Source organism: Protopterus annectens, chromosome 15.part0 (genome assembly GCF_019279795.1).
Source record: "Protopterus annectens isolate FY-2018-M chromosome 15.part0, PAN1.0, whole genome shotgun sequence".
In the NCBI taxonomy this organism is placed as follows: Eukaryota; Metazoa; Chordata; order Ceratodontiformes; family Protopteridae; genus Protopterus; species Protopterus annectens.
Genome location: NC_056749.1, coordinates 344,658,980 through 344,685,382, shown reverse-complemented (window position 1 = coordinate 344,685,382; position 26,403 = coordinate 344,658,980). Strand labels below are relative to the sequence as shown.

At 38.8% G+C, this 26,403-nt stretch overlaps 1 protein-coding gene across 2 annotated transcripts in view; it reads left to right on the top strand.

The window, feature by feature from the left end:
• The first annotated feature begins 2,734 nt into the window (after positions 1-2,734).
• Positions 2,735-26,403, top strand: part of STARD8 (StAR related lipid transfer domain containing 8) — a 780,205-nt gene continuing 756,536 nt past the window's right edge. For both annotated transcript variants that reach the window (XM_044057100.1, XM_044057099.1), the window contains exon 1: positions 2,735-3,286. In XM_044057100.1, the coding sequence (XP_043913035.1) occupies positions 3,148-3,286 (139 nt within the window). In that variant the 5' untranslated portion in view covers positions 2,735-3,147. The remainder of the gene's footprint in view (positions 3,287-26,403) is intronic.

Here is a 26,403-nt window from a genome sequence, read left to right as displayed (position 1 = left end):
TTTGAAGGAACAACTATATCTCACAGTATACCACTGCTCTGATACAGACTTTCCATCCATGTACAACAAAGTTCACCATTTTCCATATTCAAGCACAACTTGGATCTATGGACTGGTAATAGTAATTTTACCCCAAGATTGCCACTATACTACTAATGGATAGAGGCATTTCCTAAATGCTTTATCCCATGCATGGGTAAAATATATGTGTGTATACATATATATATATATATATATATATATATATATATATACATACATATATATATATATATATATATATATATATATATATATATATACATACATATATGTATGTATATGTGTATATATATATATATATATATATATATATATATATATATATATATATATATATATATATATATATACATGTGTGTGTGTGTGTGTGTGTATATATATATATATATATATATATATATATATATATATATATATATATATATATATATATATATATATATATAATTGGCTATAGCTGACTGTTCCATTATCAACACATTTCAATAAAGGATTCACCCATCTTGAAATTTTACTTGGCTGAACATTCTTAACAAACATTTTCTTTAAATTTTATAATCCACAAACCACTACACAAATGGCATATACAATGAGTAGAAAATGGAATTAATTGTAGTACCACAAAATACCTGTTGTGTGCTTTCCACGTTGGATCTATGGACTGATAACAGAAATTTTACCCCAAGATTGCCTCTATACTACTAATGGATAGGGGCAGTTCCTAAATGCTTTATCTCATGCAGGGATAAATACATGTATGTGTATATATCAATATATGTATCTGCATATCTATATCTATATCTATATAGCTGGGGCACATTTAGTCAGCTGTTTAAATTGAAGAGAACAGCACTTTTTTCAGGGCAGTTGGCAGAAATAGCTGAAAAGAGATGCTGAATGGGAGCCAGTTTACATGTATGTCACCAAGAACGTTGACATTTTTCTAAGATTTTCATTGCATTGCTGGATCAAAAAGTGATTTGGATATTATTAAACTCATAGTTGGGGGAAAGTAAAGTTTAATAATACTAGTTCTGATTCCCATTGAATGCCAGCACTGCACTATATGATATGCCATTTGGAGGCATAACTCTCAGCTTTCCATATCCAAGATGAGGAACACCACCTCTCATAATGTGGAATAAATAAAATGTGAAACACTAACAGGTTCAACTAGGAATCTCATAGCATTATTAAAATGTTTTATTTTATGCTTACAGTAAGTTATTTAGATGAATTGGTATGATTCAGTACTACTCACAACTGGTAATATTTGTTTAAAAAATCTTGACAACAAATGGGTCACAGATACTTTCAATGTGAAACAGTGCAACACACTGATTTTTAACACTCAAAATGATGAGTGTTCCTCATTTGAGAAGTATGGTTGGGAGTGTAAGTCATTCTGAGAATTATCTTTGATGGAGGGATTACAAGCAATGCTTTTCGACAAGAAGTGTAGTGACACTTTCAAACAATCTCCTATGTGGTTATCTCTAAAGGAATGGAATGAGTTACCATTAACAAGGAGAGGATAATTATGATTTCACTATAATTTTGAGATGAGAAGTACAACATGGTTATCATCATTATCCAACACTCAGATCTATATTATTACTACTACTGTTACATTACATATAGGCGGGCAACACACATCAAAACTGCAGTTTGGTGATTGCACCTAGTCATAGCAAAATATATTTAATAATTGTTATTTAAGTCCTGTGAGGCTATTGCTTTTATGCCTTGCCCTTCACAAATAAGGATAACATGATAATTGCTAAAAATTAAGAAATATTGGATGACATGACAAAGTCAAATGACTAGAAAAAGTAAATCGCTTAAAAATCAAACAGTAGGGAAAAAGGACTGCAGATGAGCTTTAATGTATAGCAAATAACTAATGTTAAAGGATCATTTTAAAACTGGTATTCAGTACAGCTAGTTGTATAAAACATTTTAAAGGCAAAATTCAAAAGTTGCATAGACACAGTTCTCAACCTCTTACCTCCAGAATCAGGAAAAAAACAGAAGAATATTAGTATTATTGACTTGAGAAGAAGATAGAATAATAGAATGTGAATTATCATGCATTTCTGAAATAAACGAAGCCTGTAACTGTAACTCTAATTGTTGGCGTTGTTTATTAAGTGCAATCCACCACCTTTACTCCTCAAAACACCAGTTGTAGGAGAGATTATGTGGGACATAGCACCATTCTGAGCCAAAATCAGGGACATCTGTTGAGAGTTATGTGAATATGTATAAACATATGAAAGACAATTAAAAGAAAATAAAATGAAACAGACACGGCATTGTAAGCACGCCTCGTTGTTTTAATGTATAGGGTGGGTGGACGCTACCTCTTTATTTTCTTGTGCTCTCTTGACCGAAACACCTCTGTTGATAACAACAAAAACTGTTTAAGCTGAAACATCCTGATGAAGAAACGAAGTGAAATGATTGAATTCCCGGCGGTAAACAAATTAATATGATTACCCAGGACCATATACCAAAATAAACAGCAGGGGAGAAAAGAGGAAACAAACGGTCAAAGCACCGCCGGTAGACTTTGAATGTTTGGAAAGGGGTGGGGGAAGAGCCGCGACTGTCAAAGCCATGCTTAGGTTTTGGCTCAGCTCAGCTACCAAACATGTGGTGGGTCTCGTCTGTTTTGCCTTAGAGTTAAGCAACCACTGAAGCTGCAGTGAGTGGAGCTGCGAAGAGGTGGGGTCAAAGACTGATGCCTGGACCTGGCGACTGGAAAATGTGAGCTTTTGCAAAGGAAAATGGAAAATGAAACACAGAGTGCTTCAGAGCCAAGGAACACAAGGACAGCCTGAGGTGTACCTCACAACTGTAATTGCTAAAGCTGTCGACGAAGCTGGATGATCTGTAAGAGATCAGCAAACGCCTGACCCGAGGGGGGCCAATACTATTTGTGGGAGAACCTTATCCCTTGGTGGAATGTGGCTGGGATTTCGGACCACAGGACGAAGACACGGGGCATTTTCTGTGTGAAAAAGCACGCGAAGGGAGAACAAGTCGTATTTGGAGGTAGAGGGGGAGACTTCGCTTTCAGGCTGTGGAGGCTGCTGGTCAGCCATGGACTGTACGAAAGGGGAGCCTTCTGACAACTCTCCGTTCAGGCGGAGGAGATCGTTGAAGGATTTTTTTCGGAACTCGTCCACTTCCCGGGCACTGGGGCTCATCTGGAGGCGAGTAAGCGACCGGCGCTCTTTAGGTAAGCAAGTTCATACACTATTTACAGTTGTCTCCGTACCCTGTTATAGTTGTGCTGAACATTAACCATCTTAATACTACTTTGTGTATAGTTATAATTTGAAAGAACTGCCAGCCAGCACAGAAGTACACACTGAATATCATTTGTTTCCCTCTGAAACTGACGAAAGGTATTTTGACGTGTTTAGCTGTCAGAAATGCGGTTACCTGAGAGGCAGTTGCTTCTTTTTCTCCGCACTGACAGATTTTACTACATCGTTCAGACAACTGTGTTCGTGACATGATTAAACTTTCTCTGGCCACGTACATTTAGACACATTTCTTTGACAGAAATGTCAGAAGTCATATTTCTGTGTCATGCCATGTGCTGTATTTGTGTGTGTGTGTGTGTTTTGGGGGGGGGGGGGTGTAATATTTAAATTGGTGGCACCCTCGGTATCTACAGGAACATCTTTCCGAAAATGCCGTTTACGTCTGCATTTTGTACCAGTCATCGCATGATCATAGACATCGCGGGTTGCCCTATTACTTTGACGTACGCAGCATTCTTACCCTTTCACTTTTATTTCATTCAAAGAAATCAGCAGCATCACATTATGGACCAGACTATCAATCATGTCACTCACCAGTTTCAAGAAACCTTTAGTCCCACAAGCATGCTTTTATTACGCAGTACATCTGAAATCCATTAACTCATACTATAAGGGGGCCAGAAACTAAACCTATTTCTGGCGGCCGCCTGTCACAAATGGAAAAGGCCCCTCCTCCACCATATACACCAAAATGCATAGTCTGTCGTCAGATGACATTTGGCCCACCTTATTTACGAAAGTATGTATGTATTTATTTATTTGTAGGCCTGCGTTGTGCTATTCCAGAGGTGGACCATGGAGTCATAACCCAGCCTGCACATTTCTGCACTTGCCCAACCTTAATTTCATCAAGCTTAACCCCCCTCGCTTTTATCGAGACCAATTTTATGCTCACATCACTTCTCTCAGTTTTCAGATTTTCTATTATGATAGTTCAGTACATTATAATAACATCGATTACAAAATATCATTTCAGCGCAAGTATAGGTATTGTACTTCTTTTGCTCCTGTAAACCTTGTCCACTCTCGGTGTTTTGCTAACGTTTTTTACTGAAATGACTAATCCACTGCTGTTTTCTTTTTTCATCTGTCTATACTGCTTTTACTGTCAGTATGTCATGTATGTCCATATCAAAAGGATTGTTAAAATAGTTTTGTTAGCAGTGTGTATGTGTGTTATACAGCCATTCTTCTGTCGTCCTCACAGTATACCAGGCTGCAAAGCAAGAAGGATCAAAATTGTCAGTATACCTTCATAGTAAGGAAGTGAAATTGCTAGACTCCTGCTGAAAAAGTCTCAAGAACAATTTCCTAAAACAGTTAATAAACCATTACCATTGAAAATGTACTCAGAATCAAGCATTCAGTGTACCTGTTGGCTTCAATGGTAAATGCTGAAACCTCACAGTCTAGAAAGGATCTTAGTGTTCAATGAGAAACTGTTATGAAATCTTTACCCTTGGTTCAGAAAATAAATTGTAGGAGTTGTGGAAGGAATCATACTGTTTTCTTGCAATACCACCAGATGGTCCTAAACAGAGTGCCTCTTACATTACCTTTATGTTAGGTATATTCTTTCCCAGAAATTGCATTACTATGTCCTGCGCCCATAAGAAGCAGGCAGGTGACATCACTCCATTTCCACTGAAATACCTTAACTTGTTGTCACCCCAATAACTCACCCAGTCACTTGATGTGCTTAGTTGGGGACAGGTGAATTCTTTCAGTAACCTTTCATTGCATTTCAGCGTAAAACACTAAATAATACAATCCCCAGAACATTACAGAGCTCTTCAACCTCAGAAGTGCTTCCTTTGCAGAAATGAAATCTGTTTTTATCTTTGTTTATCCTGGGATTTTATTTCCAGAGATTCTACAGCTCTGTGACAGACATTCATAAATGTTTGTAAGATGAGAAATAGGCTGCATGCCCACTTTGCTTAATTGAAAATTCTCTGTGTCCACTTGCAAACACACCCTGCTCAGTGCTGTGCTGTTATATATTTAAATTTGTAACTGTACGTAAATATTTTACATGACAAATATTAACTAGAATGCATGTGTTTAGCTAATTACCATCAATGAGTAGTTGAAAAATATATGTTGATGTAATTAGAGGAGTGCTATGACTGCCCTTTGGAAACTAGCTTTAGTGGTGCCTTCTCCTTATCAAATAAAACAAAATGTTTATGGAGATACCTCTCTTTCTCTTCTGCACCATGCCTTTTCAGCCATTTCAGATTGTGCAAAGTACTCCAAAACTACCCCAGAAATAAGCTTAAGGCATACTGAATGGAACTTTATCTGCAATGTTGTATCAGCTGGCACTTGGCATTTTGTTTTTCAATTATCAAGTACATGTGTCTATTTATTGTTAGATTTTATAGTCTTCCACGAAGAAGCTACTAGTGATAGCCAGAAAATAAGATCAAAACAATGAAACATTATTCTTCATATGTATGTTTCTTATTAACTCAATTTGACTTTCTTGAAGTTGTCTGCATGATGCAAATATAATAGTTCCTGTGGAGTTCATCTTCTGCTTGTTTTATTTTTCTTAAACAACATTTAGCACTGACCTCACATTTGCACTCATCACAACAGAATGTGATGTCATAACAGAAAGACATGAACTGTTGAAAAAGTTAAATAAGTTTTTTTTTTTGTCTCCTTTGGGGAGGAAACATCTTTTGAAAGTATAAAAATCAAAGTTAGGACTAAATGCATTTCTGAAGCTTTATCTGTGCCATCAGTTGCGCTTTAACATTTTATATTTGACCACTTCTATAGAAGTAATTCAAAGACAGCCCATGCTGTTGGCAGAAATAACACAACAGCAGCAACAATAACAATAGTAATAGTAATCATTAATTTTTTGCATGTGAATGATAATTAAAGACCACCTGTGCCAAGAAGAATGGGAGGCAGCCCAAGATGTGGAAAAAGATTTAAAAATAACTAAATGAATAAATAAACACAAATGATAACATCCTAATTATTCACACAAAAAAATGTACTTGCAGTGTGTTCCTTGTCGCCTTACCCAATACAGTTATATTCTTACTTCAGTATATTTGTTAGGAAAGTAGTAAACATGCTGCAACACATGACATATCTCCCTTTGATGATCTCCCAGCAGAGAGGCAATGCCATCTCTAGATCAGTTGGAAGAGATCAATCCTTAAAGAATCATCATCCAACAAGTATTTGTATTACTTTGCAGTTTTGTGTCTATGAATTGGGACTGCCAATGAATGAGTACTGACTTATGGTATATGGATCAGAATCTTTGGACATGCCAGTGAAATGATTTTAGTATTTCATTACAGCTTTTTATCTGTGAATGTGTTCAGTGAAGATGTGTAACATTAGTGTGTGTTGACTTTCTTTTAACATTCATGCAGTGGATGGATGTATCATGCAGATTGTGTTTTGTTTTCTCAAAACACTGAGTGTTTATATTATTTTATATTTTAGTAACATTTAAAATACCCACATGCTACAGCATCAAAACAAAATGTTCAAATCTGCCCTTTGTGAGGCAGCTAAAATAAAAGTAAATAGCCTTTATTATTAAAACATCATTAAGAAAGGAAAAAAGGAAATTGTCAGTTTGTTGTTCTTTGTAAAAGTTTGGCTTGGCTTCTCTAAAATATTGGTTCCAGTTGCTGTTTACTTTAAGCAGCAGATTTCACACATTTCTGAAATATGAACAATTTGTTAAAACTCAGTAGGACAGAAGCTGAATAGCATACCTGATGTCAAGAATATAATCTTGTGTCTACTCACAATGTCAACATGGCACATTAATCTTGCCTTGAAAGTACTTTTTCTGTATTGAGTTGTCCTCTATGTATTTTTGTGATGTGAAATAATGTCAGATAGGCTGTAAAGCCCAGACACCCAAATGATGTGTGTAAGATTAACTTATAAATGTGATAGTGATTCTGGTAGCACTATTGATTATGATATTGATACGATCACTGTTGGTTGATAATGAGCTAGTTTTTAATGGTTAGCTCATTTTTAGGCAGGTGCATATCAGGAGCTGAATATGGATGGTTCACTTTATTTATTTATTTAGTTTGCTACATGACTTTTCCTTTTCATAGGTTCATATAGATTCATAGGTTATTACTAGGCTAGCTGCCATTGCAGGCCATTTTAAGCCTAGTCAGTTTCTCTTTTTGTGCTCAAAATAACTGATCCCATTTGGTTATAGATTGTCCTTACCCATCCTGTGGTCGATAATTATATATTGCCCATAATGAGAATAACTGAGATCTTATCATAGATAATTTGAGGGGACCCATACATGGATAAAGCATTTAAGATCTGCCTCTGTTCATTACTAGTACAGGGGGCAGCATACTTCTCAACTGTACAGATTTTCCCTCATATTTTTGGTCCATTTTAACCTGCGATGGTGGTGCTGCAGTAGCATTGTCACCTCACAGTAAGATGCTGTCCGGTTCGATTCTCAGCTAGAGCGTCTTCTGCGTGGAGACATGCGTGAATTGGGCGTACCTTCGTTGAAGGTTGTGTGTCAGGGTTGGTAACTCGGCACGTAAAAATCAACTACCAATCATTAGTGGACCGGAGTTCCACTGTGGCGACCCCTAACCGGGAAAAGCCGAACGACGCACACACATTTTTGGTCCATTTTTCATAAAATTGTGGTTTTATGGCAGATTAGTAGCAAATCGTTAAAGACTGAAGTTAGAAAATAATGACAGACACTTGAGTTTCAGACTTCATACCCTTCAGAAAATTCACGTTAATGCAAAACCTGCTATTGTATCAACTTTCTAAGTTTGTAAGAGTAATATTTAAAAAATGTCACTATTTGTGAGCCTTTGTCCCACTTCTGTTTATAGCTTTGTCCAGATTTCTTACTCTAAGAGGTTGAGAGGTATGGCGGGGCAGTCCCGAGATAAATTTTGTGTTTCCCATTCATAGTTATAAGTTGCGCTTGAAAATGGATAGGGATGAGTTTTGTTTTATTGTGAATAGGGAGTTTGTTCAACAACAACAGTATTTTCTGTGAAATATACCTCTCCATACAAAACATTCTGTTGATGTTGCAGAAGAGGTTTAGATCCCTCTACTGAGTATTTCCGATGCTATTTGGCTTTCTGATGTGTAGTAAATCCAAAATCCATCAGTAATGAGTCTGGGGATGCCTTGTATGCCCAACAAGGTCACCTGTTAGCAGGCTGTAGGATACCGAGTATAGTGACAGGGTTTGAGTTGGTCCCTGTAGGACGTGTTGTTTAGGCTTTGTATCCTTTTAGTAAGGTATGTCTGTGGGCATTCCTGTTGTTGTATATGTCGGAACAGATACATGCCAAAAGGGGCGTTATATTCAATGATTGGCCTAATGAGGGCTGAGTAAAGAGGGGCAAGGATATCCCTAGATCTAGACACAGTCCCTTTGTATATAAACTCTGCAGTATAGAATGATTTTCTTACAACAGTAGACACGTTTTGGTCAAAAGTTAGGCCACTGTCCACATAAGTTCCCAAATCCCAAGCAACTGGGTCAGCTCTTAGGGGAGTATTGTCAATGTGGTAGTTCCCTGGGGAAGATGACTTCCCAAAAGATACAGTAATGCATTTTTTTGCATTTAGTTTTTGACCATGATTTCGACACCAGTTATTTGAGACAAACCTTCGTGCAGGATGGCTACGTCATTTGGGGATTCAGTGACTGCTCCTAGCTTGCAGTCCTTTGCAAACTTAGTCAAACATGAGCCCTTTGGTATTGGCTTTAACTTCAGAAAAGTAAATGCCTAACAGGACAGGTCTCAGCCCAGGACCCTGTGGACTCCATGGCTCCCTGTTGAAATGTCGGCAGTTGAAATGCTGCATGACAACAAGTTGAAATAAAAAAGACTGAAAGCACAGGAGAACACAAATTTCAAAAATTGCTCTTCTCCTTAAATTTTCTTTTTGCACCCCCACACCCCCTGAACTTTTTTATGCCAACTCCGAGATTGCCATACCTCTGAGAAAAGGGAATACTTTAACAAATGGCATCTCAGACTTGTGTATAAGTCTGTTCGTTCAACCATTCCTTCTCCATAGTTTGGGACTCGCTGTAGTAGGTCCTGATAATTTAAATGGTTACCAGACTCGGCTGGTGACTGTTTTTTTTTCTGGAAGTATTGTCCCCTATTTTGATTATCTGTGTCCTGTCTGTGAGCCAATTGGCAATCCAGCAGGTGACATAGGGTTTATATCTAGTTTATGTAGCTTTTCTACTATGCCTGAGTGGGGAATTGTGTCAAATACGTTGTCCAGGTCAAGGTATGCAGTGTGCACTGTTTTGCCTTCATCCATTGCTTTGGTGGCCTTTTCAAAAAATCCACCAGGTTGAGGAAATATGACCTGCTCTTGACAAATTCAAACTAGTGTAGTGTTTGGAGGTTTCCTATGTCCTGATTGATTAATTCTATGATAAGTCTTTCCATGGCTTTGCATATGATGCTGGTCATGCAGGGGAATGACTGTAGCTATTCTACATTCGCTTGGTACAAAACCTGTGTGAAGGCTGAGACTAAACATTGTTGTTAGGGTACTTCAGGCTTTTCCAAAAAATGTTCTGAATTCTTCGAGATATGAGTTAAACGTATCTGTTTTCATCAGCTTTGATTTAAATCTGTGATTTATTATCATATAAATTATTCTTTATTATAGTTTATTTATGTTTGCAAAAAACACGTAATCATCTTGTCTGTGTTTATGATTATTCTCTAAACAGCTGGTCTCTATCTCACCTGTGTGGTGTTGAATGTCATACCTCTAGCAGCCTACGCACACATCTTACATTCCAGAGCATTTTCTGAAAAATAAATTTAAATTGCATAAGATAAACAAATGTAAATATTTTACGACTAATAAAAGATATTAAAACTGTACAAATAGCAATCTTATCAGTAAAAAGTATTCTTTACAGTGATGAGTGCATTCATAGATTTTTCCATAAATACTGTAATATATAGAAATACACACAAACCCAAATTATATTTTTTGTAAACTTTCACAAACAAATTCTCATATCTAGAAAACTGTACAACCTGGACTAATATTGTTAGACCATTTTTGTTAACCTGACATAAGCTTTCACATGACAACAAGAAATTCCTCTGTAAGTACTTGTTTATTGAGATATTTACAAAAATGTGAAAACATATGCTTAATTGTATAATTAGCAAAACAGATAATACTAGACATCTCTCAAGATGTGGAACTTAACAATGTAAGTATCAAATACAGTTTTCTTCAACAACATTTAAGGTTTGATTTAATGCCATGCAACAGTTTGTAAGTCACTTGGCTTTCAAAGTATTAAGTACATATGAAAGTATTGCTTATTTTCATAATTACTAGCAAACAACTAGCAATATTTCCAATATAATATAGCAATAACCCACGCCTGGGTGTGGGTAATGCTGGATTTACCCACGGTTGGTGTGGTTTCATCACGAGGGCGTAGCCCGAGTGGCTAAACAAAGACAACCGTGGGTAAATCCAGCATTACCCACACCCAGAAGTGGGTTATTGCTATTATACAATGACGTTATTTAAGAAAAAAAATAATTATTTTTCTTAAATAATGGCATTGTATAATGCCTCCTTGCTGCCCTTCAGCAGCTGTCTGGTATTCTGCGGCAGTTCTGATGTACTGCATATGCGTATACTTACGCAGTACATCAGAGCTGTGGGCAAAAGCATTGGAGAAAGCAAGATCTCCGTTGCTTTTTACAAACTGTCTCGCTATGTTAAAGGAGTTTAACATAGCGAGACACCTTTAAAGAAAGCAACGGAGATATGAAGATCTCTGTTACTTTTTTAAAGCTGTCTCCCTATGTTAAACTCATTTAACATAGCGAGACAGTGTCTAAACAGCAACAGAGATCTTGCGTTCTCCATTGCTGTAAACAAAGAGTTATACTAATGGAAAAAGTCCAGGTGACCAGACCTTTTTCTATTACTATAACTCTGATTTACAATGTGCACGCTGACCAGTCACCGTGCACGTTTTGGAATATTAATGGGGGGTCGTTGTATAATGTGATATAACCCAGCATTGACAGTGAATTATCCTGTGTCCCACATTGCAGTTTCACATCATATACCTCAGTAATATGCAGGTCTCTCAGTTATAAATATATGAACGTAAATTTGAAAACATCAATAATAAGTTACAAACAAAGATTTTTTTTTTCACTGCAGTCTTAGTGTCATTTTGTTAATAACTCCTAGCCCTTTCTAATGCTGCCTATTATAGCCGGTAAGTTAGTTAAAGAATCAGGACCCCAGAAAAGCTCTAGACACCATAAGGTGATATGGGTATAAACTGGAAGTATACAAAAAGTAATTTTCTGCTTGGGTGAGGTATGTGGGATTGCTTATATCATCATTAGTCAACACTCAGTCATCAACATTCAGTGGATCGATTGAACTGCATTACACATTCATTTAAATAAATGTGTACAACATTGTAACCCTAACCATTGAAAAAGAAAAGAAACATCAACAGTACTGCTACTGTTGAGATTGCTGTATCCCCTGCAATGGTCCGTCGAATATAAGTACCATATATGGCATCTGAACAATGTAGCATATTATGCTGTCACCTTTAACGTAGTTGACTGGAATACTGGCAGCTTTGCTACTCAAACAACCTCTTTATTGCATATGACTGACTATAGACTGCAGAGTAATCCTATTGAACTTCCTCAAAACAGCAATGCTTTATGTTTGGGGCTTCAGCCTCACACTGTCTTACTTAGTGAGTGTGTGTGTGTGTGTGTGTGTGTGTGTGTGTGTGTGTGTGTGTGTGTGTGTGTGTAGTATACCCACAGTCATATAACCCTGTGCACTCCGTCATGGTACTGCAGTTGACCAAGTTGTGCTTCAGTATAGCAGAAGCTGACATTGTGTGATTCTGATGGGTAGTAACAGCTCACACGCATGTTGGCAAGCTGTGAAGTTGACCAGTACAGCCCCACACATGGGAGAATAGTGTGTGCTATATTTAGTTGCTGTAAGCATCTGGAGTAACAGGGTAGAGAGGTTAAATATTTCAACTGCATAGAAGGCATAGTAAGCAAGTAAACCATAGGGGAAGACAGGATGTGTACATGTGTATGTTATCTGCTGAAAATTAAGAAGCAATGTGCAGTTTAAAGTATGGAGTACTGTAAAAGTTAAAGGGTTAGAGTTGTGTATATGAAGCAGAGAAGAAATCTGATACTATTATTAAAGTCTGCAAATAATGATTACTTGCTTAAATGTTTGAGGCAGAAAATTTTAACAACAATTACATTCCAAGATTTGAATTATAAAAACACAATGTAGATAAAAATGCAACATAGGTTAAATACTGGTTCAGCCATAGAGTTTAGGAATATGCACAGACTTAACTCAAATGAATGACAAATGTGTGTAATAAAAGGGCATTAATTGGATAATTACATTAAAAATTTGAAATATGTGATATGGTAATACATTGTGGGTTCATGTAAGCCTGCAGGGATACATTTATATAACCACTGCTTGAGATCTTTGTGTGTGCATGCATGCATAGTCAAGTAATGTTTATCAGATTTCTCATACTGCTGTTGCATTTATTATCTTAAAACTCATGATCTGAGATAGTATGATCTCAGACCCTGGTAAACATTTTTTAATATATTTATTAGAAGTAATCTGTGCATTTCATAACATTGATACTGCCTGTTTTGCTGCTCTGTTGTAGCAATCTTCCGGCATAAATTAATAGATTGGCAGTACTATCAGCTGTGCTAAATTTATGGGGAAAATAAATCTGTCATCCTTCCAACTATTCTTTTTATTTATTTTATTATTTTATTTTTATTTTACATTTGTTGACTGGGCTAGTCTAGCTGGATATATGTCCATTTTCAGTAGAGGCCCGGGGAGAAAAGCTCCAGTATTAATTACAAAATTACAAAACAAGTATTATTGTGACATAAACATATTATTAATTACAATGAAATTTAACATAAAAATTGATAAAAAAATGCTTTGAGGTGAAAAGGGAAAGGTATTAGAAATATGAGGAAGAAAAAGAATAGAGAAGAAGTGAGAAAGAAAATAAGAAAAAGAAAAGAGGAGAGGGTTAGTCTGGGTAAGTACAGGAGCAAATCCAGTGTTTATTGAGATAAAGGTTTAGATTCTTTTTAAACAGAGGGAGTGATGTGAGAGATGAGATCTCAGATGGAAGCTTATTCCATATTTTTCCAACAGCATTGGAGAACAAGCAATCACCTGCTAAATTGTTAGTTTTAGTAGTATGGATCAGAGGTTTGTTAGAAGAGCGCAGGTGTCTCAGGTTAGTGTAAGGTGTAATGAGACTGGAAAGTATTGGGGTTTTGCTAGGTTGGTATAGGGTCTTGTGCACTATAGTAAGCTGTTGGAGTTTGAGTAGATTAGGGAGTTTGAGCCATCCTAGTTCTTTTAGGTTCAGGCAGTGATGGGTCCTGAAAGTAGATGCTGTAGCAAATCTAGCAATGTTATTATAGGATGTTACTAGTTTACTGAGGCTATTTTTAGAGAGACTGGTGAATATTGGTGAGGCATAGAGTAGGGTAGAGATTAGGTGGGTTCTAGCTATTGTGGTCCTTGCTAGTGGAGTGAGAAAGGGTTTGATTCTATATAGTGATCCTATTTTTTTGTTAACTGATTTTATAGTATTGTTAATGTGAGAATCAAAGTTGAAATTATTGTCTATAGTTATTCCTAGTAGCTTAGTGGTAAGATCAGGCAAGATAACTGTACTGTTGTTGGAAGTGAGATTGAAGTGTAAAGGAATGGACTTTTGGGTAGGTGAGAAGAGTAGTAGTTTAGTTTTCTTAGGGTTAAGGAGCAGGCATCGTTGAGAGAACCATTGTTCTACAGTGTTAAAGGCGTTTTGGGTAATAGACTGGAGTTCAGTTTGAGAGGTGGCTGTACAGATTATTGTGGAGTCATCTGTGTATTGAATGCAGGTGGTGTTAGGGATAGCTGTTTGCAGGTAATTGATAAAGATGGAAAATAGAAGGGGGCCTAGGATAGAGCCTTGAGGAACCCCTACAGAGATAGGAAGGTGATCAGATAGTAAGTTTTTCCAGAGAATTGCCTGTTGATGGTTATTTAAGTATTATGTGAACCAAGTAATGGAAGGAGCATCAAGTGAGAGAGAAGTAAGAATGTGCAGAAGAAGTTGGTGGTTAACCATGTCGAAAGCTTTAGACAAGCCAGTGAAGACTGCAGATGGTAGAATATTTTTATTGTGGTTAAAGTTGATGGAGTTAGTAAAGGAGAGCAATGCAGTGGTGGTGCTATGGGAAGGTCTAAAGCCATGCTGACAAGAAGCAAGTAGGCTGTTTTGGAGAAGATGGTTAAGTAGTTGTTTATGTATGCATTTTTCCAATATTTTAGCAAGAGTGGATAGGAGTGCTATAGGACGATGGTTAGAGAAGTCATTGGAGTTCCCACCTTTGTGGAGTGGAATAATATGAGATATTTTCCAGATAGAGGGAACAGTTCCTTCTGTAATAGATCTGTTTAAGAGTATAGAGATGGGATAGGCTATAGCTTTGGCAGCTATTTGAAGGAACTCTGCAGGGAGTCTGTCGGCAGAAGGGGTGGTAGGTTTTAGTTTATTAAGGAGTGAGAAGATAAAGGAGGTAGGAATAGGTTCAAAATGAAAAGCAGGAGGTGGAGTAGAAGAAGATGTGGGCAGGTTTGAGGTGTCAGGAGATAGGTGACTAGCCAATGTTTGGATAGCATTTGTGAAGAAAGAGTTAAAGGCATTAGCTGTTTGTGAGGGATTGTCAGGGCTGGAGCCTAGTGGGTTGGGTGTGACAGATTGGCCTGGGGAAAGAAGATTATTAATACTTGTCCAGAATTGTTTAGGTTGCTTGTTAAAGGTTTGTTGAGTTAGGAGAAAATAGTTCTTTTTGTCTGTCAGAATGACTTTTTTTGTACTGTTTCTAAGTTCTTTGAAGGTTTGGCAGTCAGTCAGATTTTTAGTAGTGCGCCATTTTGCCCAAAATTTGTTTCTAAGAGTGATTTTTTGCCTGGTGTCATTGGAGAGCCAGGGGGCTGGTTTAGCTTTGGTTCTAATAGTACGTAGAGGTGCATGACTGTCTAGAATGGATAGGAATGTGGAGTTGAAGTGTTCTACTGCTTCATTAAGGGGAAGAAGGTTTAGTAGCGACCAGCTACATTGTTTTAGTTCAGCTAGAAAGAGTTCGGAGTTAAATTGCTTTTTTGAGCGTAATGTTAGGACAGTATTAGGAAGAGTTAGGTTTGTTCTATGTCTAATAATGTAAGTTAGTGAATGGTCACTTAGATCATCTGGAAGGGTACCAGATGTATAGGTTTGGTGGGGGTTATTTGTAAGTATCCAGTCTAAGGTAGTTTCATGGATATTGATTTTATTGGTTCTGGTAGGGCTATTGATAAGTTGTGAGAAGCCATATAAGTTTATATGGGAGGTGGGGTTTATACTTTTACAGGTATTCCAATCAATGTTTACGTCACCTAGGATAATTGTTTCTTGTGGGAGGTTGGAGGAGAGCCAGTTAAGGATATTTTCTAGTGTAATAATGTTATTTCCTGGGGGAAGGTATGTACAAATAATATTTATTTCTTTACTTTTGTTGAGTGGAAGCTTTAAGCAGATAATTTCGGTATTATTGTCAAGGGGTAGGTTGGGATGTATAGTACTGATTTGAAGGTTAGCTTTATATAAGATAGCAACTCCTCCTCCCTTTTTGACTGGGCGGGCATGTCTTATAATATTATATCCGGGTGGGGTAATTTCATTGTCTTTAATGTGAGGTTTAAGCCATGTTTCAGATAAGCAAAGAATGTCAAATTGGTGGACATCTAAAAGGGCATGAACTTGAGCAATTTTGTTACATATACTACGAATGTTAACATGAGCAACTGAGAGTGTGTTGCCAGGTTTGGCAGTTAAGAGGGTGCTAGTTATATTTTGGTAAGTGTTTCCTGTAGAATAGTTATGGTGAGGGCCAGGGTTAGGATGAATGTCACCATCCAAGAGAGCATGGACAAGTAATAGTTGTTTAGTCTGGAGAGGTTTATAGAGGCAGACTAGTGATTTTTTTATTTTGAGGTTGTAGAATTTGATATGTACAAGTCTGTGGTATTTGGGTAGTTGGTAGCTAGCTTTATAAGTTAGGTTTGTGGAAATAGAGATTAAAGGGAGTATAGCTGTAGAGGTGTGTGAGTAGGGAAAGGTGAGGTAGATAATTTTAATAATAATTTTAGATAATCTACTTTATCCTTTACAGGGTTGCAGCAAGTAGAAATGTCATAATATACTGCAGGTGTGGGAAGGCATACATTTAATAATAGCAAACTACCATAGTAAAACTTTTCTAGTTTGTAAAGCTTGGAAAAACATAATAACATTTATAGGTTCATAGGTTCATAGGTAGGTACTAGGCTATTGGCCCTAGGGCCTATATAAGCCTAGCCAAAAAGGTACCCTGGCTTTTGCCACCCAAGAAAATTATTTTCCTGTGCCCCAGTCAAGCAGAACCACAGAAGTGATCCCCGGGGTGAATTTCCTATTACCCATCCAGTCATCAAGATTTTTCTTGAAGAGTGCTAATGAGGAGCTCTGTTTGACATAGATAGGTAGTTTGTTCCAGAGTATGGGAAATCTCTGGGACAGGAATCTATCCCTCCAGCATGTTCTGTTTATTGTGGTGATAAGGTTTAGGTCCCTAGAGTGTGTAGCTCGGAGGGATTTCTTTAAGTGGAGCAGCTTTGTATGTTAGGCAGAGATCGCCTCTAAGTAGGCGATATGCGATGGAGTAAAGCTGGAGTTTTTTGAGACTGTCTGCATAAGGCATCTGTTTGAGGCCAGTAATCCTCGTTGTGAAGTATTTTTGCGGCCTTTCCAGTTGTTGTAGATGTCTTGTGAGGTACATACCAAAAGGGGCGTTGTACTCTATAATGGGTCTAATGAGTGATGTGTAGAGGGGAACAATGACCTCTTTTTTCTGGATGAGAAACCTTTTGTGATGAGGTGTGCCACGTAGAAGGATTTCCTGACCACTGTGGTGATGTGATTATCAAAGGAGAGACTACTGTCCACTTGTGTCCCAAGGTTTGTTATCACACTTTCGGTGTTAAGTAGACTACCGCCTATGTGGTAGTTCATGGGTACAAAGTTTTTACCAAAGGGGATGACAATGCACTTTTTGGCATTGAGCTTGAGACCATGGCTTTCTCACCAGGCACCTGTCTCAGTGAGGCCCTTTTGTAGGATGTCCACATCATTGGGAGTTTCGATTATGGTTCCTAGTTTGCCGTCATCTGCGAATTTAGTTAGCCAAAGGTCTTCTGTGTTAGCCTGTACTTTTGAGAAGTAGATACCAAACAGGAGAGGACCCAGGACTGAACCTTGTGGTATTCCACTTGTCACTGGTCTGAAGTCTGATTTGGAGTCTGCTACTTTCACAGTGTGGGTTCTGTCAGTAAGTCATTTGGCAACCCATCTTGTGACATAGGGATTTATACCTAGTTTAGTGAGTTTATCTATGATTCCGGAGTGGGGGATGGTGTTGAACGCCTTGGCGAGATCTAGATAGGCTGTGTGAACCACCTTACCCTCATCTGTGGCTTTGGTGACTACTTCAAAGAAGTCTATCAGGTTTAGGAAACATGATCTGCCTTTTACAAACCCAAACTGTGTGGGGTCCAGAGTTTGGAGATCTCCATTGTCTTTGTTTATGAGTTCCATGATGATAAGTTCCATGGCCTTGAAGACCAGGCTCGTCAGGCTAATGGGGTGGTAGTTCCCGGGGTCTGTTGTGGCCACCCTTTGTGGAGTGGGATAACTGTTGCAGTGCGCCATTCAATGGGCACAGAACCTGAGGTGAGGCTATGATTGAACATGGTACTTAGGTGGGCTGCCAGTTCATTCTGTAGTTCATGTGGAAGGCAACCTGGGATGTTGTCAGGTCCCATGGATGCTGTGTTCTTGGCTTTGGAGAGTAAGGTTTTTACCTGTGCAGCCGTGATTACAGGAACTTTGCATTCTTCCGGTGTAAAGATGGGCCCTTTAGGGGGTGAGAGGGGCGTAAAGTTAGCACTGAACCTATCTGCCAGGATGTTGGCAATGTCAGTTGGTTCTGTATATTTAGTGTCATTGTGCTGTAACTCAGAGCAGATCTGAGTGTTGCCTTTGAGGTTCTTGACATAGCTATAGAATGCTTTGTGGTTGTCTTTAGAATCAGTGGCAATTTTGTTTTCATAACTAGCTTTGGAGGATTTTATGAGGGATCTCAGCTTCTTACTGAGGCTGATCAGGGAGTTCCTCCAGTCATGGGATTTTACTCTTTTTTTGCAACATTTTCTTTCTTCTGTTGTAGAGTTTGTTTATGGCAGAAGACCACCAGATTGGCTTCCTTTTTTTGGAGGATAGCATCTTGGTTCTGTTAGGGATAGCACGATCCATGCACTCGTGTAAGTGCTTATAAAGTGCATTTGTGTAGGATTCAGCAGTCGTACCTCTATTGTCCATTTAGAACATGTACTATATTATGTTTCTGTTGAAGAGAAATACTGAAGTTTTTGCCATACTAGTGTGATTAATAATATCTGGAAGTATGCCCTGCAGAATCTTAAATTATCAGCATACTAGGAAGTAGTCCACTGCTACTGTCTGTGTGAGTGCTGAAGTAGCTACTGACATGTGATTTGGCTCCAGGTTTGCACCAGACAGGATAATCGCTCATAGAACTCAATTTATACCACCCCCTAAATTCTCTTGTTTTGTAATACATACATACACTTTGGTTGTTTTTCCATTTAAGTTTGTCATTTTAAGACAGTAATATGCACTTGTTCAAATACATAGAATAGCTATTGATTTATTATTTAAAGAGTCATAGGTTCTGTATAGGTTATTGACCCCAGAGAATGCTTAGTATCCAAGGTATGCATTCCCATGAAGTTTTTGCCCTTATAGTTTAAGTACGAAATAACCCAAAGCAGCAGAATATTTAAATGTTACTCCTTTCCATAAGGGACAAGGGTGCTACCCCGGTGATGAATTTTGCAGTTTCCCATCCATTCATCCATATTATTTTTAACTAGAGTAAGAGAAATACTTTGTTTTATGTTGAGAAGAAGGCAATTCAAAAGAAGTGGAGCTCTCTGCGATACATATTTTTCCTGTCAAAATGTTCTATTTATGTTGCAGAAGAGATTAAGATCTCTTGTCGCTGATGACACCATTGGACTTGCAGGTGTGCAGTTGGTCTGAGAAGATAGGATTTGTTGAGGCTGTGTATGTAGGGCAGAGTTCACCATTCAGCAGCATGTATGAGGCCAAGAAATGGGACAAGGCTATGATGTTATCAGTATAGTTCTTATGATTTTGGCCTTTGATTTTCTAGGTGAGTAAATGCTGTAGGCATTCAGGTTGTGTCAAGTGTCTGGACAGGTACATGCCAAAGAGGCATTATACAGACGGAATAGGTCGACAGAGGATGCAGTCATTACAACACTGCATACAGTTCTTACTCATTTGGAGAATAAGGACTGTTATGCTCGATTGCTGTATATTGCTTATAGTTCAGCCTTTAATACAGTGATACCAATGAAGCTTATTAATAAGCTGTCCTTACTGGCTGTGCCACCAACTCTTTGCACTTCCGTCTTGGATTTTTTAACAGGCAGACCACAGTCTTTCAGGCTGGGGAATATCATCTCTAAAACAATAATAATAAATACAGGAACGCCACAAGGCTGTGTGCTGAGTTCAGTGTTGTACACCCTCTTCACTTACGATCATGTTACTTCTCAACACGACACTGATATTGTCAAATTTGTGGATGATAACAACAGTCATTGGTCTGATCTCCGGTGTTGATGAGTCAGAGTATAGGAGGGAAGTGGAGAACCTTGTGAAGTGGTGTCAGAACAGTAATCTCTCTCTTAATACCAGAAAAATGAAAGAGATAATCATTGATCCGTGGAGGAATATAGGGCAGCACTTACCATTGTATTTGGTGAGTTTGAGATGGAAAGAGTGGCTTTATTCAAATTCCTCGATATTAACACCTCTGTGGACCTTACCTGGACTCATAACATCACAGACCTGGTAGGGAAATGCTGGCAGCAACTGTATTTTCTGAAAAGGCTGAGCAAGTCTGGCATGCCCAACACCATCCTCAGCAACTTTTACAGATGTTCAGTTGAGAGCATTTTCTCCCACTGTGTTACAGAATGGTTTGGGAATAGTACAATACAGGATTGCAAGGCTCTGCAGTGAGTAATAAAAACTGCACCAAACAATTTTGGAGTAACACTCCCTGCATTGGAGGACATCTACACCAAAATAGTGTTTTAGGAGGGCCCAAAACATTATCATGGACACTAACCACACACAGCATAAACTGTTTATGCTGCTACCCGTCAGAGAGACATTACAAGAGCATGGCTGCCAGAACAACCAAGTTTTGTATCTCAAGCTATTAGACTGTTCATATACTACGTCTGCCTCCAGTATTGCAGGTTGGTTCATATTTGGAGGGAAACAAGCTTTTTTTCCACAAATGTGTTCTTTTGTACAGTTATATAGATTTACTGTTTATATTATTGTCTATTTGTTGTCTTATATAACTTTTTCTTGTTAATTTTCATTGTTTTTTTATGTTGCTGTAGTATTGAATTGAATTATACTCAGTGATTGACCTTAATATCTTTGAATACAATGGAATAATCACATTCCTTGACCTGGATGCCATACTCTTACTAACAGGCTGAGCAGTAAAAAAGGAGTTTCTTACAATAGTCTGCATAGGTTTCCAGGTCTCTAACTACTGGATCGATTTTCACAGATGTTGGTAAAAACTCTGTACTCATGAACTGCCACATAAACGGCAGTCTACTTATATGTGTGATAAGAGACCTTGGGACCCAGGTGGACAGTAGTCTCTCCTTTGATAATCACCTCGCCGCAGTAGTCAAGAAATCCTTCTATGTGGCACACCTCATCACAAAAGGGTTCTCATCCAGGAAAAAAGAGGTCATTGTTCCCCTCTACTCGGCACTCATTAGATCCATTATAGAGTACAATGCACCTTTTGGAATGTACCTCACAAGACATCTGCAGCAGCTGGAAAGGCCACAGAAGTACCTCACAAAGAGGATTACTGGCCTCAAACAGATGTCATACACTGACCGTCTCAAAAAACTCCAGCTTTACTCTGTAGCGTATCGCCTACTCCAAGGAGATCTCTGCCTAACATATAAAGCTGTGTTAAACCCAGAGCTGCTGGACATGCTACACGTAAAGAAATCCCAATCCCTCTGAGCTACATGCTCTAGGGACCTAAACCTTGTCACCTGGACATGCTGGAGGGATAGATTCCTGTCCCAGAGACTTCCTATACCCTGGAACAAGCTACCCATCTATGTCAAGCAAAGTTCCTCATTAGCACTCTTCAAGAAAAATCTTGATGATGGATGGGAAAATAGGAAATACACCTCGGGGATCACCTCTGTGGCTCTGTTTGACAGGGGCACAGGAAATTAACTTTCGTGGGTGGTGTAAGCCAGGGAACCTTGTTGGCTAGGCTTACTTAGGACCTTGGGCCGATAGCCTAGTAGCTACCTATGAACCTGTGGTTGTTGGAGGGGACATCATGCTTGTCAAAGGATACTGTTATACATGTTTTGACATTTAGTTTTAGTCCATGGTTTTGACACCAGCCATTTGTTTGAGAAGGGCTTTCTTGGAAGATCTTAGTGTCCTGTAGAGAGTTAATAGTGGCACCTCGTTTACAGTCATCATCAAATGTGGTCAGTCATAAGCTGTTAATATTGGCTTTGACCTCCGAGAAGTAAATGCCAAAGAGGAATGGTTTAGGGAAAGAGCTCTGGGGTACACCATTCATGACAGGTCTTTTGGAGGCGATGGAGTCACCCATCCTAATTTCCTGGGTTCTGTTTTTAAGCCATTTTGCTATCCACTGAGTTACTCAGGGCCTGACATTTGCTGGGAAAGTTTATTAACAATACCTAAATGTAGAACAGTATTGAATGCCTTTGTGAGATCTGGATATGGTTTGTGTACTGATTTTCCATCAGCCATTACTTCAGCAACCTCCTTGAAAAAGGTAAAAAGATTGAGTGAGTAAGCATGATCTGCCCTTGTAAAAACCAAATTGGCTTGGTTCAAGGGTTTTTAGGTTTCCTATATCTTTGTTTATTAACTCCATAATGATTCTTTCCATATCCTTACAAATAAGGCACATCAGACTTATGGGTCTATAATTTCCTGGGCCAGTTGATGCTCCACCCTTGTCCAGCTTGAAGACTGTTACTGTCCTCCATTTGTCTAGCATATAGGCCTGTTTGGAGGCTAAATTGAATAACTGATGTAGGACGTTTGACAGCTCCTGTTTCAGGCTAGCCAGAAGGCATCCTGTGAAGTTATCTGTCTCCTTAGAGTCAGTGTTTTTGGCCTTGGATAGTGCCTTGAGGATTTGTTCTTAGGATATTTGAGGGCATAGACACAGGTATGTGATCAGGGGATATTGGGGGGGGGGTGAGGTAAGGTTTAAGCTAAATGTATCCACTAGTAGATTGGCTATGATCTCTGGGTCTGAGTAGGTGGTATCATATTCTACTAGCTCCGTAGATTGCCGGGCATTGCTTCTGAGATTTCTAACATAGATAAAAAAGCTTTCTGGTTATCTTTCACTTGGGTGGCTGTTCTTATATCAGGCATTGGCTGATTTGATCAGTGTCCGGAGTTCCTTCTTTTGTTTGCCAAGACCTTTATTGGCTTCTGGAGAGTTAGATTTGTTGCTGTGTGCAAATGATTTTTTTCCATTCATTACAGAGCCTATTTATATTAGTGTTTTGCCATTTGGGTTTATTTTTGAGTGTTGGGTTTCTTTTTATTTCAGAGGGGGATATATATATATATATATATATATATATATATATATATATATATATATATCTATGCAGGTGTTTTTAGATGTGCATGAAATTTGGCTGTAAAGAATTCTGCACAACAATGCAGTAGTCAAGGAGGTGGGGGGCTTAAAATTTTTTCAGGTCATCACTCAGTTTTAGTAATTTGGCTTTCAGTCTCTCAATACTGAAGAAATTGAGGCTGATTCAGGCTTCAGTCATACAGTGAATGTGACATACTTGTGGTGTGATTTGACCCAGGCAGATGGTTACAACTGGTGGGGAGCAGAGCTGCTTCATATTAAGGCAAAACACATCAAAACCAAATGTCTTGGTCATAGGTGACTCCATAATGAGACACACAGATGTCTCTCTCACTAGACTGTACAAGGAGAAGGTCACAGTCAGTTGCCTGTGTGGTGCTAGGATATGTCACTAGATGGGTAGCCAACTGGCTCACAGACAGAGCGCATACAGTCAAAGTTGGTGATTCCACCTTTACCAGCAGACCAGTTACCAGTGGTGTACCACAAGGATCTGTGCTGGGCCCCCTTCTGTTTGGAATCTGTTTCTCAGAAGCCCAGGTGAAAATGGATAACCTGTGGCTTACCAAGTTCGCCAATGACTGCAAGCTTGGTGCAGTCATTGAGTCCCCCAACGATGCTGACATACTACAAAAAGGGTTTACACAGACAAATGACTGGTGCCCAAGCCACAGACTTAATCTACATGCAAAAAAATGTGTCTTCATCCCTTTCGGCAAAGGGGAAGTCCCTGCAAATTATAATATTAGCAGTACCCCTCTTAGCTCAAACCTTGTGGTGAGAGATTTAGGAACACAGGTTGATAGCAACCTTAACTTCAATCACCATATGTCCACAGTGGTAAGGAAGGGCCTTCTATATTGCACATCTCATAAGTAAGGACATCGCATCCAGAGCTAAGGATGTTATAACTCCTCCCCTGTACTCATCCCTCATCAGACCACTAATAGAGTACAATGTTCCCTTCTATATGTACCTCACCAGATACCTGCAGTAGCTGGAGAGATCTCAGAGGTTTTGCACTTAGAAAATTCAGGGCCTTCAACACATGACCTTCATGGACAGACTGAAGGCCCTTTCACTGTACTGTGTATCTTATAGGCTGCTGAGAGGCGACTTGTGCCTGGCCTACACAGCAGTCTCGGACTCTGCCCTAATGGAAATGCTGCACATCCACAAGTCAAATGGGACAAGTTTCCCTCAGTCTAGGGATCTTAACCTAGACTGTGACATTAATAGGACATGCTGGAGGGACTGATATGTCTCCCCAGAGGCTGTCACTCCTCTGGAACAAACTCCCAATTTACATAAAACAGAGCTCCTCAATGACACTATTTAAGTGTAACTTAGATAACTGGATGGGTGACAGTAAATTTACCCTGGGGGTGTCACCTATATCCCTCTTGGATAAGGGTAGTCAGTGCTGATCATAGACTCGCGCTGCAAATATAGACCATACAACTTGGTCAGTAAGGGAATAAGGATATAATATGACTTTGATTATAAAGGCCCCACGGTCAATAGCCTAGTAACCATCTATGAACATATGAACCTGTTGATAAGAACCAAGTTCAGGATTTTATTGCCCCTGGTTGGTGTGTGGACAAACTGTCCCAGAGACTTTGTATAAGTGAAGTCCAGCAACCTCTAGTCATATGTGTTTGAGGATGTATAAGTCTCCCATTTTATGGAGAGATGGTTGAAGTCTCCTAGGAGAATGGTACCTGGTTTTTACATAGGAACTCCATACTGGTTAGTTGGGAGGTATGGTCTGAAGGGGACATACGGGGGTGCTTTAGTTAGCTTTGATGTGTAAGGACTTTTGTTCATTGTAGGTTGGATGTGTAGGAGTTCCAGGCCATTATCTTGTCTAGCAAGTTTGGATGTGAGATTTATTTTAATAATATAGAGATGCCTTTGCCTTAGTTTATTCATGTAGTGTAGTGGACCTGTGCGAATGACAGGCATTGAAGTCCTGCACTGATGGATTGCTTTTACTGATTTTGAACCAGGTCTCTGTGGCAATGCACATATCAAAATTTTCCAGGGTAAATATGGCTTGCAGGGTATGATTTTTTTGTGTGTGTTTAGGTTCCTAGTCTTGAGCAGCAGTACCTTAATGCTTTCTAGATTCTGTCTAGTTATGTTGGAAGCTTTAGAAAACTGACATTGCTTAAAGAGGGCATTATGGAGTGAACAAGTTTTTTCTGATATACTCAATCCTTGGTGGAAGAAGTGGAGGCCATCCTCCAAAGCAGTTAGGACTATCTGCCATCTTCTCCCAGGCTGATAGATATTGTATGTACCTCCCTTTGATTGACACCAGAAGCTAAGCCAATTGCTGAAGTCTGTCAACAGTTATCATCTAGAGTGCATTGCAGTGACACAGATGGACAGTCATATCATCTTCCTTCTATTATATTATTATATCAGACTACCCACACAGTATAAATGAGTTGTTTTTTTCAAAAATATAATAAATATGTTTGCATCCACTGTTCTTTTTTCATGCATACAAGAAAAAAGGGGTTATCACATGTTCAGTCCAGAATACGCAGTCATATAGTTAATGTTTATGTATATATGTTCATAGGTTGGTACTAGGCTGGCCCTAGGGCCTATGCAAGCCTAGCCATAACAATTCCCTGGATATTTCTTCCCACAATATTTACTTCTCTGGACCCTTGTGTAGCAGAGCAACTGACATGATCCCCAGGGTAAATTTCCTATCTCCCATCCAATCATCAAGGTTCCTTTTGCAGAGGGCCAATGAGGCGCTCTGTTTGACATGTATGGGCAGTCTATTCCAGGGTATGGGGAGTCTCTGGGTCAGAAACCTATCCCTCCAGCATGTTTTGTTCATTGTGATGACAAGGTTTAGATCCCTGGAGAATGTGGCTCTGAGGGATTGGGATTTCTTTAAGTGGAGCATGTCCAACAGCTCCGGGTTTGACATGGCCTTGTATGTTAAGCAGAGATCGCTTCTGAGTAGACGA